Source organism: Falco biarmicus, chromosome 8, assembly GCF_023638135.1.
Source record: "Falco biarmicus isolate bFalBia1 chromosome 8, bFalBia1.pri, whole genome shotgun sequence".
NCBI classification, from domain to species: Eukaryota; Metazoa; Chordata; class Aves; order Falconiformes; family Falconidae; genus Falco; species Falco biarmicus.
In genome coordinates this window covers 30,211,940-30,230,077 of record NC_079295.1, presented here as the reverse complement: position 1 = coordinate 30,230,077, position 18,138 = coordinate 30,211,940, and the positions used below count along the sequence as shown (strand labels likewise).

Below are 18,138 nucleotides of genomic sequence, written 5' to 3'. Positions count from 1 at the left end.
AGTGTGTACGCACAACAGAGAAGAACCCTGGGCTCCTTCAGCTTGACTAACTAGTGGAATTTGGTTATGCTTCCCAACAGCCACCAAGTTAGGTCAATTAAGTAAATTATGTTGAACTGTGATATTCTGTCTCTTCTGTGAAAGATTAAACTGTTATCAATGTTGGTACTGAAATTATCTGTGGAGCTGAATTGATGACTCATTGAGATGAATTAAACTGTTCATACTCTCCAAAGTTGTTCTGCCAGTGTCTCTGCATACTTGCCCACTTTATATTGTACAAGTTGTATTTGTTTGATATTTTCATTATTTGCTCACAAATATATCGACCAGAAGAACATCAATAATGAAAGTTAAAGAGCAATATAGTATCATTTAAGACAGTGGCATTCTGCTACTGGTTTCCATAGTTAATAAAATATACCCTGACATATATTTCAGCATAAAGCAGAAAAGCAAGCAAAACCAATAAATACAATTTCTGATACACAAAGCATTAAAAAGAGAAAACATTTTTCTTTCATCTTCTTCAATAAATACCTTCTTTACTTGTGGATTACATAGTCTTTAAACTTATTTTATCCCTTAAAACTCTCAGCTTGTCTCTGAAACAGGAACAATGCACACCTGACTCAGGAACAATGACAGGGGAGTAATCAGGAATTTAGAGTTCAAATTTATTCACAGAACCGTTCATCAAGAATTGGTATAGCACATGTTCATTTGAAGACATTTGGCATTATGGATTATTATAGTTTACTAATCAGGTGTTTTAAAGGATTAAGATTTTGGAATTTACTATAGGATTGTAGAATGCTATTATTAACTACTTGACAAGAAAAACAAACACATTTCATGTGTACATAAAAATCTGATAAGAGTTATTTTAATTTATGACACAAGTAAATTGTTGAGGAAAATGTGTCATCTTAATGTATGTATCAAAATATCATGTAGCCTAAGACTGCAGACTTGAAAGTGTCTTTTATTTAATCATTGCATATACCACCCACAATTTCTGCTATGGATTATTTATACTGCTATTCTGGAGTTTCGTAGAACAGTCACCATGAGGAAAGGATTCCTCAGTTATCTTTTGACATTTCCCAGAATTATTACACAGACTGTTAGACAAGCATTTAAAGTGTAAACAAAAAAAAAAGTCCCAAAACAACATCCCTGCACAGCTCAATGTATGTAGATACTCAGTTTTTCTTATCGAAATGTGATACAATTTTCAGTAACTATTTAATTTAAATGTCCTCCCCAAAGTAGATACAATTAAATGTTTATTTCAACAAAAAAGCACAGAAACGATATTTGATGATAAATAATTTTAGTTGGGAAAAAATGGATACCTGCAATGAACAACAACAGGTTCCTCTCTGCCAGCCCTCTTCTTTCGCACAAGACACACAAAATCCAGGAAATCGCTGGAATCATCAGGAACCCCATGATCAGGCCATGCTATATACTGGATTTGGGTTAATTGGCGGCTTTCCTCTTTCTAAGCAGAAAGATGAAATTTATTCAACATTAAATCAGGTCCCGTTAAAAAAAATAAAGCCAAAAAAAAAAATTTTAAAAAGTATCAATGGTACATTTACAGCAACTTGTACTTGTCATAGAAGTGGCTTCAGGCAACTAGTAGCACTTTATTAGTGTTAAATATTGCTTATCCCAGATTTTAGATTTTTCTTTTTTTCTTAAAAACAAAAAAGGCAATCCACAAATGTTTGCATTTTCAACAGGTTAAAAAAAAATACATGCCACGTAATAGCAAAGCAATTCAAGGATATCAATATGTATCTGAACACTAGATGCACAAGAAGGTGATCAAATTTTTAGCAAAACTAATTTAACAGAAAAAGGAACTGTCTTACTAGATCAAATGACAGAATTGGGGTAGGGTGGGGAGAGGCAGTACTTTCAGACATAAAAACTTTCAGACCCCATGTGAACAGCAGCATTGTCTTGGCTTTATCTGCATCTCAATTTTATCCAGTGTACTAAACTACAAAGAAGATGCAAAATCACTGTTTTCTACTTCCTCCTGCCCCTTGCTCTACTAACACAATCTGCCTCTGGTTAGCGGAGAAGACAGGCCTTAAAATCAGTATAAAAGTAGCATTTCAAAGAACAGGAGTTACTGCACTTTAAACAACTTCTAGGCACAGAATAATTTTGAGAGATTCCACTACTGATAACAAATAAGCAAATGTCTCAACAGGACACAGGGAAGGAATTTTAACTCCAAACTGACTAAAAGGCAGCTCTATACACCCAGCGTCTCAGCTGGTAGCCCAAACAGTGAGAAATGAGTACATGAACTAAATTCCAGATACTCATTTCCAAACTCTTCTGAGATTGAAATGCTGGCTAAGGAGTCTCTGAAAACTACAGATGCCCTGAAAATCACAAAATGACCGTTTGAGAAGGTCCTTGTTTACATGTAGCCACCAATCCCAATTCATCTTTCTCTCAGCAGGATTTATCTTCCATCTACTTGCACGTACCCTTCATGATGGAATTATTAAGAACTCTTTGCCTCTACAAAGACAGATTTTCAGTTGCAATAATGAAATACCTCTACGGTCTCATGTTTTGAAAATATCAAGGGAATCACAAGTTTCTCAACTTCTTTAATTACTCTTTTTCTTTGGCTAGGGCATGAAAGACACCAACAAAGACTTTTAAGACAAATAATACATCTTTAGTGCGATTTAAATCCCATTAATATGATTATGGAAACTGAAACTTTGTGCTATTTTGCTAGAAAAAGGTTTTTTATCATTCTATAAGCAGATTTTATACTATAAGTACGTGGCAGTATGAGTATTTTTCTAAAGGCTTCTAGAAATAAACGCTTATGTGGATATGCCGCAAAGTTGAAAAGAAAGTCTGAACAGGTTTTAGCTAGTCTGTGAGGTTTCCACAGTTTAATACTTAAAAATATATTATGATTTTACCTCTAGATTAGTCAATGTCATTTCTCGAAAGACATAAGCAGGATTTCCTTCTTCTGAATGGCAGGTAATCTGGAAATTCCCATATGATGAGCTTCCTGATGGCTCTGGCCAGTACTGATGGCATTTAACCTAAGGTCAACACATTTTTAAAGATGCCTGTGTTTAAATTCACAGCATATTATTTTCATTCTCTCCAGTTCCTTATGCCTTTGTTAAAGACTATTTTGATCGTTTTGCAATAACTATTAATTTACTTACCAAATTGACTGTGTTACTTAATTGTTTATAAAACAAGGTATCACAGAGATTTCCTGGTTCTCTTTTCAAGAGAACACATGCACCAGCTCTTGAGGTTAGTTTAACTGAAGATGGATGCCTTTAACTTTTGTTACAATTTAAAAAGAAAAAGTATATATATAAATATTCCATCTTAAGACTTGAGTGAAAAAGATGCTGCTTTATAAACATTTCTGACCTCCAAAATCCTAATCTAATTTTCTCAAAGCACATTTATATGAGAAAAGAACAAAGGGGGGGAAAAAAGGTGACAAGCAAAAATAAAAATTGCTAAACTAATGCAGAAATCAGGGGGATGCAGATGGTAGACTTCAAAGGTTCTTGGTCAAGTCATCAAATGTGAATGAATACTTCAAACACTAAAGTTTTCAGATATATTGCTTAAATGCCTAATTACAGAGGTCATTTCAGCTCAAGTGTACTTTTATTTTTCCAACCCACCTGGCGATTCTTTAAAAGCAGCCAGATTTGCAGACTTCCTGCTCCACTGAGACATCCTGGCATGCAGTGGGATAGTGATGTCAGTAGCCTCATGATCAGCTTTAGAGCAGGGAGTCTGCCTATGGGTATAAGACAGATAAGTCCTTTTATTTCATTATTAAGCAGCTCTCCGAAGAACTCCACAAATATCATTACTGAAGGGGTGGGGGAACCTCAGAGAACTGCTATTGCAAGTCTGTTCTTAGCAGATCTGCAAAGAAAACTTAAATTAAAAGGGCACTTGTACTGAAATTCCCTCTAATCATGTTTATTTGGAGCAGGCAGCATCATGCAAACATTGAGTCACTGAAAAAACGTTTAAAAACACTGCAATTCTGCTTCAATTATTTTAATTAGAGAGGCCTGACCTCCCAGCAAATATATGGTTATTAAAAAGTTAGAATATATACAGACAGCTGAACTACAGTCTGAACTGATCAGAACACCTACAACCTACTATAAATCTATCTTCAAAAGAAAACCTGAATGTGGAGAAGTTTCATTAAACTACTATGCCAGACCATCATTTCTGTCCACACGCTCAATCAGCCAGTGCTACTGTCAATGCTCCAGACTATAAACCCAGTAACTCTGGAACTCCACTGTGTGTATGACCACATTTGATTGTTTTGCCTGTCTCCAAAGGACAAAGCTACATAATAAACAAAGCTATTAAGGAGAAGCTATAGCTCAAAAACAATACCAAAAAACAAACCACAAAATACACCCAAGGCCTTTTACAGCACTATACACGATTATTTTTAGTAATTTATAACTCTAATTACTTCATTACCAGTACTCTCTTTTTACACATTTTTGTATGAAAATGACTTAAAGGACAATGACTCTTTCATATGACTAAACAGATGGTTATATCCACAGAAGAAGATTTTATGAAAAATTTTAGCTTTCAGGCTTATCAAGGATTCTCTTAAAGACAGCCACCCAGGCATGGGATCTTAACACACTACAGAGCTGTGTTAGGCTGCCTTAAAAAATTAATCTCCTACTTATCAGAGAACTAATCGATAAAAACTGATGAAACTTCTTGGAGTTCCTTCCTTTGAAATTTAAAGAAAAAAATCTTATGAAAGTAAATTCTTGTTGCTTTTTACTTTAGAGTAATCAAGCAAAGAAACCTAGAAATATTTTAAGAAATACGTGAAGGCTTCAATATATTTCAGAACTAAACAAAGTTTAAGTATCAGCCACATTAACAATAACAGAAGATTTAAAATGCCAGAGTCATCAATCCAACAATACTAGGAATGCACTGCCCTTATGAAAAAAAAGTCACAGAATCATAGAATAGTTTGGGTTTGAAGGGACCTTTAAAGGTCCTCTATTCAACCCCTCTGCAATGACCAGGGACATCAACTACATCAGGCTGCTCTGAGCCTCATCCAACATGACCTTGAATGTTTAAGGGATGTGGCATCTACCACCTCTCTGGGCAACCTGTGCCAGTGTTTCACCACTCTCATCATAAAAAATTTCTTCCTTACATATAGTCTGAATCTACCATCTTTTAGTTTAAAACCATTAACCTGTGTCATAATAGTATATTCCACTAATCTTTTAAAGGCTAATCATCAACAGATTTTTAGAAGATTATGCAAGTAGGGTTTAAGGAAATCTTTTACTTACTCTGCCCCGTTCAACTTGAGTTGTTAACATTACAACCATAGATGAGCCTTGTTCCCAAGTCATCTGCCAAAAATCAGGACAAGTGTTCGGTAATGGACCTTGACAGGCAATGTACTGGTTTATTATTGTGGAAGAAGGGATTTCCATCTAAGACAAGACAAAGTCATTACTTCAACTCTTACAGCAACGTAATTCAGGCATCAAACATAGTATTTAGTAATCAATACATTTAAAAACCACCAACTATATTAATTCTATTTATTGTAAGTCAGTAAACATGGACTGGTACAGATAAAAAAAATTCTTGAAGTGTTTCATGTGCAAAAGTATTACAAAGATCCAAGTACTTCACATATTAACTGACAGCTATGTAGTTGCCAGAATAAAAATTAATGGTCAAAAAAAGAAATAATAGACCAGCTGGCAAATAATTCAGGTGCAAACATTGCATGGTCTGTGGGTTTCTGACACTAGCTTTTAAAATATTGATCTTGGAATTTTATTTAATCTGGTTTTTGTTCCTGACAGGCAAAGTAAGTAGCTGTAATTTTGTTGTTACTGACTGGGGGCGGGGGCGGGGGGTGGTGGTGGTGGGTGGTGGGGGGGGTGTGGGGAGGGAGTAAAAAGGTGCTTCCAGATTAAATTTTACTGATGTTGAACACTACTTTCACATTAGTCATCAGAAAGGAAGAATTAATTCTTCTGGTAGAGGGCTAGCTTCTATTAGCACTTTTTCTTTTTCTTGGTTTCATTAATAAAAACACCTGCCACAAAGCATTAGCAAATAAGTATATCTACAATAAATTCCAAATCATCTGATTACAGGTTTATCAGCCGTCCTAGTCTGAACTAAATTTAAGATTTTTTTAAATCTACTTCTCCATTGAAAAACTGCAAAATTACTTCAAGTTCTTTCGAAAATACTACTCACATTTATATAATTTGCATTGATGTAGTCTTCATTACTTTTTAAAATAACCCGTGTAGCATCATCTGAAAATAAGTTTTAGAAAGATGTTACTTATTTACTACACCACAGTAAAGTACTTTTAGCACACACATACATAGAAACATACTTACAAGGCGAAATGTCTCTGTATCTATTTTTGGAAATGTTTTGAGGTAATCTGGCACAAGACATTGTCATTCCAGGCTTTTTCCTATACAATTGCTAAAAGACAAAACCCATGGTCAGGCCATAATAGATGCAAAAGACTCGTTATCATATTATTTGCCTGGAGGTACTTTGCAGAGCATAAAGTACTGAGCAATGGTAGCTTCAACACACATGAAAATACTTTTCAAAAGAAAACACTACGAATTTAGCTGTGCTGTGGTATCACTGAAAATAATTAAGACGTCATCACGATTTGTTTAAAGACAAACTGAACATTAGATTTCAAGCTTCCATACTAACAATGATCCTGAGAAAAGTCAATATTGGAGAAATGGCTGATATCGACACTGCACGCAGTGATTTGGGGCAAGCAGTTTGTTTATAGGCATCTACCTACATTGCTGCTGTTTTGCCTGGGTTTTTTCCCTAGACATCCTTCCATATTTTAATAACTGTAGAAGGAATCCTGGGCTACCCTGTGCTTCTCCTGCACAAAATCTCCTTTGAGAGATTCCGGCCCCCTCGTGCCTTAGCCACGCACTGCCACAACCATTGTGGTGCAAACAGTATCAATGAAATTATCTGCTTTAAAAGACACTTTAAAAACGCTGAACCTGCTTGGGAGACTGAAAATGTATGGTTAAGGAGGAATTTTACATCAATTTGAGACAATTTTTTTTTCTATATATGTAAGTTAATTTTACCAATGTTCCTTAGGAATAGTATATACATATATTTCATAAATATATGTTGCAATATATAATGCTAGGTCTCCATTTGGTGAGGAATTTACAGAATTCACGCTGCTGTGTTTTACAAACTAACTCCTTCCTCCTTTAAGTCACTTGATCTCATGCATTAAAGATGGAATATTATCAAGGCACAAGTTAGCGCTAAAGACAGACTATAGCTTTCAGCACCTTAGGGCCCCACAGGAAGTGCACTGTTCTTTTGAAATATGTCATCAAAAATATACTATTTATAAAGACATTGTTACATTAACCCTTAAGGGTTACCTTAACATTACCTTCCCTCACTGAGATCGTACATAAAAAGTCAACAGCTCAGCTGTCATTCAGTTTCTACAGTAACTTAGAATTGGAATGAAGGTCTGAGTACAGAACACATATTTTGGTATATACTTTCCAGTCTTCATCTCAAGTTATTTTATTAGCATAGGTCCCTGATAACCACAAAAACCTGTAAGCAATCAGTAAAGAAATTTGTAACAAAACCCACTAAATAAACTAGTTTTAGGATTATTCTATGCCATATGTTTGCACTTACATCAGGTTGGATTTTTTTTGTTATTTTTCTTTTGACAGCGTAAGACAACTGCTTTGCTACAAGATGCTGACTTTACTAAAATTTAACAGAAATCTGCTCTGCTTAAAGTAATTACTGTCCCAAAAGACTTGGAAGTTGCACACAGCTACAGGCAACACAGTACTCACATCAAACTGAGCCAAAACTGTTCCAGTGATAAGCCCCTCTGCCAGCTGAATCATGGATTCCCTCAGAGCATTATCATCTTGATGGACACCATCAAGTGGAGATTTCTCAGGGATGTACTGGAAGTCAGGCTCGCTCTCCAGCTTCTCCTCCACAACATCATAGACAGCTATAACAAATAAAGGTATGAAGGCTCTAACTGAATGTGCTGTTTGCAAGTAAACTCTAAATCATTGATTTAAAACAGAAAAAAAAAGTGTTTCTCCTGTAGAAAAACCCATTTTCTTAGCACACTGATTTTAGCCCCATTAGCAAGCACAAGTAGCTTTTACTGATCATTATCATCCATAACAAAACTATCTTTTTTTTTAATAGTAATTTTAAGTTGAAAGCACACCACTGACTACTAAAATTTTGATCAAAACTCATGTCTGATGTAACTCCCTAATCTCAGATTCTCACATCATGCCTCTAAAATCATTATAGTTGCATTTACATTTTTACTTTTATTTCACTTTGAACCGATTTTAGGCTTCAGTAATTAGGGCAAGATGTGCAGACCGCCTGAGAAAATGGCATCAATATATGCCATTACTATCAATTCTGTATGTGTGCCCTGCCTATAAATAAATTGAAAAATAATATGCATCTTCTACTATACGTAACAGACATATGCTGCTTGAAACCCTGTTTTAAATGATATTCCATGAGCATAAAGGAGGAAACTGGCAACTCCTCCCTTCTACAACTCAAATGTTTTCATCCAGAATACAAAAGATAATAAACACACAAGCAGAAACTGTTTCAGTAAATTTGTAAACAAAGCCAAGAATTTTGTCTGAAAAGGAAAGTAAGCACACAAAATCTGCAAGACAACTTACAGAACGAGAGCGTAAGTAAGTGGGGAGCACAAATAAGTGAATAAAAGGAAAAAAAATCTCTATGAGGCAGCTGAGGTACTCTCCTAAAGTAATTTCAATTATTCCAATTAAATAACATCATTTTTCATTTTGCATTTTCCTCTGCAACTGTATTATAATTGGGATGTGGAGCAGAATTAAATCCAGTGACCATATGCTGGCAATGTTCCAACAGTGTATTTCATTAATATAGTGCACAAGCTGTTATTTAGACTGCATTTTTAGCACTTTCTTCTATTAAGCCTCCTTAAGTAGAAATGTTACCAGTCGTTCTGGATTGTTTTGAAAACATAGGGAAGGATCTTGCATATATCAACTTTCAAAGTCATCTAAACATTGGGTGTTTGATGAGGGATTTTTATTTGTTTGGTTGATTTTTATTTTCCTTAAGAGAATAACAACAATCTCAGAAACTACCTTCAATCTCTATACAGCTTTCTGGACATTTTTATTAATGAGTGAGAACAAAACTTAAATTGGCTCTGTTAGAAATATTTGATCTCTGACTTCGCCATTAATTTTCAACACCTGGTTATGCACAGCTCCTTAAAAGTATGGAATTGATCATGATTTGTACAATACATTGTGTTGCTGCAACCCCTTTTCAAGAAACAGAGATCTTTCTTAGCAAGATGTGAGGCATTCCATCTCAGGACACAAAATGGAGGTTAGAAAGTGAGAGCAAGGTGTGGATTTATTTATTTTTAATAATTATTATTATTCTGTACAAATCACTCACCATTGGGTCGAACTAGGAGCACAAGTTCCCCTGAGTGTCTCTCACAGCTAGCTTTAATAAACATAACAACTTGATCATGGGTATGTTCTGCTATATCCCTGCCGTTGATCAGTACAACCTGGTCTCCTTCATTCAAACGAGGGACACAGAGATCAGCCTGCAAGGTGAGGGGAGGGGGCGGGGAAAGAATCTGTAAAACAAGCCATTTCCAATTTCTCACCTTAAAATAGCAACTTAAAGTAACTAGACTTGGGGACTTGAATTCCAACAGCCTAGTTGCTATGGTTGCTGCATTGTATTCAAATGATAAATTTAAGTGTTACACAATACCTAAGACAGTGCCGTTCACAGAAACAAATCGATTTGCCACTGGGACTGTCAACTATAGCATCTTTCAGCAGCTGTTGCTCCACTCCCCTGGGTGAAGTGGAAAGCACCTCTCTCTGAATCACATTTTGTATAGGCAATTAAAAAGCAGGACATTCTTATCTTTGAAGGGAAGGGACTAACATGGCAAAGGCTCATCCAAATCAATTTCACAGGCTTAAACACTTCAGGTGTGAAATATCACAACCATCATGACAAGAGTAAGACAAGAACTGAAGACAATGCAGAAATGCCAGTAATCCCAGAGACAGGAATCAGGTCATAAAAATCATTACTATAATCATTGTCTAAACATTGTTGTAGAAAAGAAAGAACATGTGCCATCACCTATCTTCTCCTTAGAGGTGGTGCTAATTCAGCAAAAATTATCTATATTATTAAATATTTCAGAGATCGTATTTAACAGGGACAAGAACAATGCTCTTGGCAAACATTTTAATAGTTTCTGAGTTAAAAAAAAAAAAAAGCTGTACTACTTTAATGTTAGCAAATAAACAGTTTACTCTAAAAGGTATAAGCAGAGCTGACTCCACTCAGCTGAATACCAGGTCAGTATTTTTGGCAATCAACTGACAAAATATTGTGCCTCATTTAAAGACACTATTGATAGTCACTAAACACCAGTAACAACACGTAATCAGACCTGATGAATGATTCATGTTGTATGATTTTAATCCAAATCTTGGATTTATTCAGTACATCTGTTACTAAAATGAGAGAAATGCTATTTTAGTTATTTTTAACATACCAAAAGACTCTTTCAATATATAATTTATGTGAAATTATATGAATGCCTATATCTAAAAAAGTAATAAAGCAAATGTATTTTTAGAATGACACAACTCGAGAAACAGTGCATATTGAACATCTGTAACTCCCTGTAATTTTCAGGAATTAAACTTTGTTTCAATAAGGAAAAAAATACTTTTGAGGACTGAAGAACTTTTATAAATAGCTCAGGTAGTCCCATCAAATTCTTCCTGCACATAATCTGCTTTGTTATCATAATGTTATAGCACAAACTGATTTTCATAGGCAGCTATGAAATAATTTAGTTTTGAATACATACTTCAAGATACACAGATATTGCTACCAAGTTTGGTTTTTTGATAACTTACGGGTGTTCCTGGAGCTACCCTGGACACTATTACTGGCATCTTCTGATCATATCCACCCTTAAAAAACAAATTTAATTAGTAATAAATCACAATTTATTTTATTTGTTCATAGACATGCAGGGAAGAGATGTAATATTACCTTTACGTTGAAGCCAAACCTTCCATTTTCATCTGGTTTCATTCTGATCATAACAAGATTGTCATGGGGGACACCACCATTGGGCTAGTAAACAAAAATTTCATTATATTAGTATTTGTTTTGTTCATAGCTAGACTTTGAGGATATGGTATGCAATAATTTTGCAGTTTCCTCATCAAGTAATTGCTCCTGGACACTTGAGAAAACAACAGTTAGTAGTGCAAATGTCTTATCTTCAGTTTTGCCTAGAAGAGAAAAGTTACACCTTTCAGAGTCTATGACAGGACAAATTTTTAACATAGTTATGTCTGAGAAAGCTCAAAGAAAGAAACAGTATGAGAAAAGACTAACTAGTTTCAAGCAGTCTTAAGAAGAACCATTAACTCAACGGAAACTCCTTAAATTCATTTTAATTAAGACTGCAGTGAAAAGCCTGCAGTAATAATGTAAAAAGATGAAAAATAAGGTAACTGAAGGTATAATTTTGCTTCTATTAACAGCAATATGACAGTAGTAAGCAAGGACAAGTTTGGCAGCAAAATCTTGATTCCATATCCCCTGTGTGACACATTCTCTGCCACTGATGAAGCTCTGACAACTTCAGCTGGTTTCATTCTGATCACACCACCACTGTTAAAGGAACTACCAATAAACTGGGGAATACTAGATACTTTTATAATCTAGAAAAATCAACTTAGTGCCATTAAAGTTATTTTTAGTTTGTTCCCATCAGTATTTATTTCACAGACTGAACATCAGCTACTGTTTCTATGGTGAGGATGTGAAGTATTATTAAAGAAATTTGTTTCAAGGAATTTTTCAACATTACCAATTACAGACAAAGCATAAGACTCATATTCAGAAAGGAAGAAAAAAAAGTTAAAGCAAACGTTTCTATATGTAAGGAAGTTCAAAACCTGCAGGTTCGATAGGTAGAAGAAATCTCAACTTGGCTCACAAAAAGTTAACTCAATTCCAGGTGTTTTAAGTTCTTGGTGAAAACGAAACAAACCCACCCAAACACATTCATAGTAATGAAAAGATGAAAAATTAGGGGAAGGAGAGGAAAGTAACAGTAAGATACATTATGAGAAGGAAGGGTGCTTAGGATGCCTGATCATATGCAAATCATTTTAGCCTATATTCACTGGCACGGGAGACCAGGCTCAGGTTTCTGGGCAGAAGGAACAACCGCCAAATGCTCACCTGCAGCATTCGGCAACTTTTGTGCCATTGCATTCCCCAGGCAAAAAGGGAATAATAATTTCCTGCTTTAAGAGGCTATTTTGGGCAGCAGTTTATAATGAAAAACCTGAAGGGAGCATTGCGTATCATCATTAAACTGTTTGACTGAAGGGACTCCTGACCACACCTGCTTTCAAATACTTCTGGATATTCTCAAACTGGATACTTAGGAATTGCAGATGGAGTAAAAAGTTGTCATTCCCAAACCTGTCCTACTACCTTTCTAAATAGACTCTCCATACATACAACAGACGAAGGCAATTCAATAGCTAAATAAAGTCGAAATAGTGAGGAGTCTTCCTCCAAATTATTTGAGATGGAGTGGCAGAAGAGACTTCAGTGGTGCAGGAATCTGAAATGGATTCTGGTCAGGAAAGCAACTTCAGGGAAAAAAGAAAAAAAACACCAAACAAAACCCCACATTCCAAATCCTAAATTTACAATTTCACAAAATTTCAGTTGTGCTGCTCTCCTTCTTCTCTAATGCCCAAAATAAAAATCCATCAGCAGTCCAAATTAGAACTTTAATTACAACAGTGCACTGCCTTAAGTGAGGCTGCATAAACGTGGCCCATTGGACCACAGCAAACAATCACACTGACAATGCACAGAGAAAAAAGAATCTCATTCTCACACAGCTGTGTTGGTTTTGCAGAACTGAAAAGAGTTAAAAAAACAGCTGAAAGTTATTTTTGTCAATTTGGTAAAGATAACAGAGCAGAAGAACTTGATGAGTAAAGTAGTGTCATCTTTCAAAACAGAACTTCAATATGACTCAGGTAAGCACTGACAGAAGATAAAGCTGTTAAAAATTCTGTTTCATTATTTAATTAAAGCCAATACTTTTAAAACATTCCCAAAATGCTCATACATTTACAAGTCTCACTTTTGTGTGTTTTATTAAAAAACCCAGCTATGAAATTAAATGTGGGGCTTATGAGCATCTTAACTTTGTAATGAGGCCTGAGAGAGCACCCTAGGCTTAGAGTTTCAAGTGCAAATAAAAATAAACCAAAGGCATTTCTAAAATATCAATTTTGGGAACTGACTCATAATTTTGAATGTCTGAGGTTGGCAAAACTGTTTATACAGTATTTGCTAGATCTGGATGTTAAACAGTTTTCCCATCCTGCAAAACATTTCTTGTCCCCCATCAGTATAAAATCAAGAACCTTTTGAAAACTTCTGGAAGGACAAAAATCACAAAAATGGTCAAGTGAGATCTCACCTCTGTCAATAATTAACTGGCTAGCTTACTCATCTAATATGTTCTTAAGTGTGGGAAAAGAACTTTTGCCCAGATTTTTACATTCGTTGTCACAGGTCTCTTGGTAGAATCTCCTCCTTGAAAATTCTGATGAGAAATGCAACCACAGATCCAAGAAGCGTCTCCTGACAAAACTGTTCTAGAAGCTGGTAGACACTTTCAGTTGCAGCTTTTTGATAAAAGCTAGATTAAACACCAGTGGTAGTGTCTGCAATGGTATTTAAAACTGATGGTAAGTGACTTCTCCAAGAAGAGGTTAGAGATCTCTGCATGTGCTGAAAAGCTGATGTTCAGAATGTTTGCATATCCATCCCAACACAGTCATTTGATGACAACGGATGACTCTAGCAGGTGGAAAAAACAGCGGGAGCTAGCAAAGAGATGGTATATATAATGGAAATGCCGCAATGCAATGCACAAACACAACAGCTCTGTGAAATGCATTATGACCAAGTTCACGAAAGGTAGCACTATCATTCTGATAGAAAGCAGAATGATTAAACCGAATCCAGAAACTTACTGTGGATTTTTCAGGTGATGCAGGAACATCAAATGTTTCATTAATATGGTTATCCAGTTCTTGCTGTGAGTGTGAATGATGAATTTGGTTCCAACTGTTCTTTTTAAATTGTTTGGGTGGTAACGCAGGAGGCTGCCCATCTATAGGAGTCTCTTGAGATCTAAGTACCAAAACAGAAGTATAAAGTGGAATAATCATGAGCTATTGACAGCTCTTTCAGGGTTCCAAATAAACCAAAAATGCTAGAAGAAACTCAAAAGTTTCACAGCTGAATATCTGTATGTACTTTTAGAATCTCAAAAAGGTACTGTGGTGGAATATATTGGAAGTATACATTTGGATATTTTGCTGCCTTTTTCTTGACAAACAACTGCATACAGAACTAGTAAGTTCAACTTGTATACATGACTTTAAGGGTTTTAGCACTCTTAACCCACTTTATATTGGAATATTATCAAATTCACTGCATTTATACTCTGCATTCTTGCTAGAAAAAGAAATAAAATTCTAAAATTCTAAAATAGGCATGTCACTTAATATGTTTTCCTCAGGAAGAAAATAAATTAGTTTGCATCTTAAATTAACACCTGCAATTTAAAACTTAAAAACAGACACAAGCAGCATAATAAAGTGCTCACACACTGGCTTTTAACCTACAAACAGGAGTGCAAGCTGAAGACAACTCAACTGTCCCCCTGCATTTATTTGAACAGCCCACTGGAGCTGATAGTATTAAATTCTAACTTTTCAGTTTAGAAGTATATGTATACATTTCAAGAGAACTTTGGTTTTTCCCCCTCTTTTGAACATATTCCCCCTTGAAACATGCACAGCTTTGAAACATTTGTTTCATCACATGCATTTTTTAGTTGACTTATAACACCATTACTGATGATAAAATAGCAGGAATTCTATTTCTGTTTTAGATCTGCAAGCAGTCTCTTGTAGATTAATAAAAATATTCTCTGTGTTTACATATAATATGGATAATTTCCTTTATTAGTCCTTTTGGAATAAAAGCTCAACTGTATGATTTGTATTATATAAATACATGATTCATCTTTCATTGCATGGCTTTGTATTTAAGAATTAAGAAGAACATTCTGAGAGGCCCAAAATGGCAGTTAGCATATAGTTCCCATTAACTTAGTTTGAATACCAGTTTCTACACGTTGGCAAGGGTACATGCCTTTCTCCCCATGAGCCACATTAAAAGGTATTATTAAGCAATTTAATGACTTATGACAACAGCCCACTGATACTAGTGGCAAATGCAAAAACCATCAAGAATGAAAGTTACAGGTTACAGCTAAATCTAAAGAGAACGCTACCATGAAAAACTGGTGCCTTCTTTCTTTCTTTCACCCACAGCCCCTTCCTTGAAGTGCTCTGGTGCTCTTCCCTTGGCTAAGGCAGTTTACCGAGCAAGAAAAAATACACTGACTTTTTGGACAAGCCGGGGTAGCTTTCTGCTGGTTCAACAAGGTGAACTGATTTATCACAGGGTCAACCACCAGGCAGGTAGTGAAGTACTCTCCCAGAAGCAAGGAATAGCACATTGCCCCTTTTTTTATCAGCAAGCTGTAGGAGCAACTCATAGCGTAAAATCCTTCTAAAAAGCACAAGTAAGCACCTGAGCAGTCCTACTGTGTTTAACTGGTCTAGCCACAGTAGCCTGTTAGCAGGGTAAGACTCATCATGAGACAGCATAACATTTCAAGTTGCTGCAAATAAGAAAACCTAAGGCACACATCAAATTCCATACTGTATGATTTGTTTCTATACAATTAAAGGCAGGCAGATCCCAGATACAGGTTTTCAAATAAAAACAAAAAAAGCAGATCACAATTGTCTACAGTGATCTCAAATAAAGATTGAACCTCTTTCAAAAAGCATGAAAACTGAGTAAGAAATGTAACAAACTGAAAAACCACACATCTTCCACTTCTGTTTAAAAAAAATAAGTCAATTTTCTTAGAAAGCAAAATATTGATAAAATTTTTTTGTCAATGTATGAAAACAATATATTTGAAAAGATCATAACAGTATTATTTCTGTATGGTTTTGCTTAATTTTAACTTTCTGAAAGTAATTTTTTCATGCAGTATTAAAAATACTAATTATTCAGTATCTGATATCTGAAGAACCTCATATTCAAAACACACTAGAGAATAAAAATATTTCTTAACACTTTTCAATGCAAATGACAGTAGAGTGTATCATCCTTATATTTCATTTTTGAGGATAAGCAGCTCTTCCAAATTCATTTTCATGAAAGAGAGTAAAATATAACGCTTGCCAACATTTGCAAAATGAATTTTCAAGGCAGCTATAAACTATTCAGCCAATGACTTACAAAGGTCACCCAGAGCTTTTTAATTGCCTATGTATTTTATTCACTCAAGTCTGGCCAGCACAGAACATTCAGCCTTTTAAGTGAAGGGCAACATGGTTATCTATTTTCCTGTAAACAATTACTCCTGAGGTTTTTACACTGAATAAAAAAGGAACAGAAAACATGAGTAGAGACACAAAAGAAGTCATTCTGATAAAAGTAAAAGATGGGATCTTATGTTTGACTAGATGTCTGCACATACATGTCAACAAACACAAATAAATTCCTACTGAACATACGAACTTATAGAAAAGATTTGAAAAGTTACTTAAATGAGCGTTTTAGAGGCAGCAAGGCAAGTACTGTAATATATTAGCATAATGAATTGTGAGAACTAACAATCGAGCCTTGGGCAAAAACTTCATTGCTTTATATTTGCCCAGTCAGCTTTGAATTTCTTATGAATGCTTAGACAATGGCAGTGAAAGCAGCCTATTTTGCAGGCAAAGCAACTCTCTGTTACTGCATTCAGCAATTTACATAAGAATAAAACAACACACATACCCTGCCACTGACAAGCTTTGGGTATTTTTGTTACATATATCCGGTCTGACCTTTTAATATATTAAGCAAAAGTTTCAGACACACCCCCATAAATTTATAAAACTGAACGCATATCACATACTTTTGGAATTCAAGGTTATAATTACCTCATGGAACTACAAGCAGAATAGTGTCAATTTTGTTTTCAATAGTACAGGCAAATGAAGAAAAAAATGTGGAATTAAAGGTTTTATTAGCTAAACTACAATATCTTTCTAAACTGAACAGAAACTTGAATTTCTTTTGCTGTGTTGACTCCAGACTTCGAGATCACTAAACCTACTGTCACGATACCCTTCTGACTTTCTTACATATGTAAATTCAATCAATTAATTAAAATTCCCCCAAAATGAGCAGATGCACTACTCACATCTTTTCACTCTGAAAGATCATACTGTTTAAGAAACAGCTTTTTGAACTGTAAAACAATATAATTTTAAATTACATAGTAATATGAGTTTCATGACTACCAACGTCTTTCATAAATCTCAAATCCTGAATCAACAACATCACCCGAAACTTTCAGAAAACCCTAATGGGATTCATGTGTTTTTGACAGCCAGCAACCTCATTTTTAAAAATATCTTATGCCAGGTATCTATACTGGGAGATCAAATTCCACTTTTAAGCTTCCAACATGGGAAAAAAACAAAACCAAAAACCAAAACAGTGACACAAGAGCAATAGTTTTTTCTGCTCCGGTGTAAGAAATGCAAAATCATCAAAAGGAACAACCATAGTTTCGTAACTAATTTACAAAACCACTTCCTCTTTTTATAAGACTCATTTCTATAGTGACTTACACAAATAATCAGGTATTAAATACAAAAATCCCAAGGACACTCAGGAACATCTTTTACAATTTAATTTAGTGGTATATGAATAAAAGAGAATATTTAAGAA

The 18,138-nt window shown here is 35.0% G+C and overlaps 1 protein-coding gene across 3 annotated transcripts in view; it reads right to left on the bottom strand.

Moving 5' to 3' along the window:
• Positions 1–18,138, bottom strand: part of PTPN4 (protein tyrosine phosphatase non-receptor type 4) — a 118,387-nt gene that overhangs the window by 10,922 nt on the left and 89,327 nt on the right. For 2 of the 3 annotated variants that reach the window (XM_056349045.1, XM_056349046.1), the window contains exons 16-25: positions 14,298–14,457; positions 11,266–11,349; positions 11,127–11,183; positions 9,622–9,778; positions 7,965–8,131; positions 6,474–6,564; positions 6,325–6,386; positions 5,394–5,540; positions 2,970–3,098; positions 1,359–1,507 (exon numbers count right to left, since the gene is read on the bottom strand). In XM_056349045.1, coding sequence (XP_056205020.1) covers positions 1,359–1,507; positions 2,970–3,098; positions 5,394–5,540; positions 6,325–6,386; positions 6,474–6,564; positions 7,965–8,131; positions 9,622–9,778; positions 11,127–11,183; positions 11,266–11,349; positions 14,298–14,457 — 1,203 coding nt within the window. Of the gene's footprint in view, positions 1–1,358; positions 1,508–2,969; positions 3,099–3,707; positions 3,827–5,393; positions 5,541–6,324; positions 6,387–6,473; positions 6,565–7,964; positions 8,132–9,621; positions 9,779–11,126; positions 11,184–11,265; positions 11,350–14,297; positions 14,458–18,138 lie in introns of those variants that run through there. The other variant, XR_008823498.1, reaches the window with a different exon arrangement.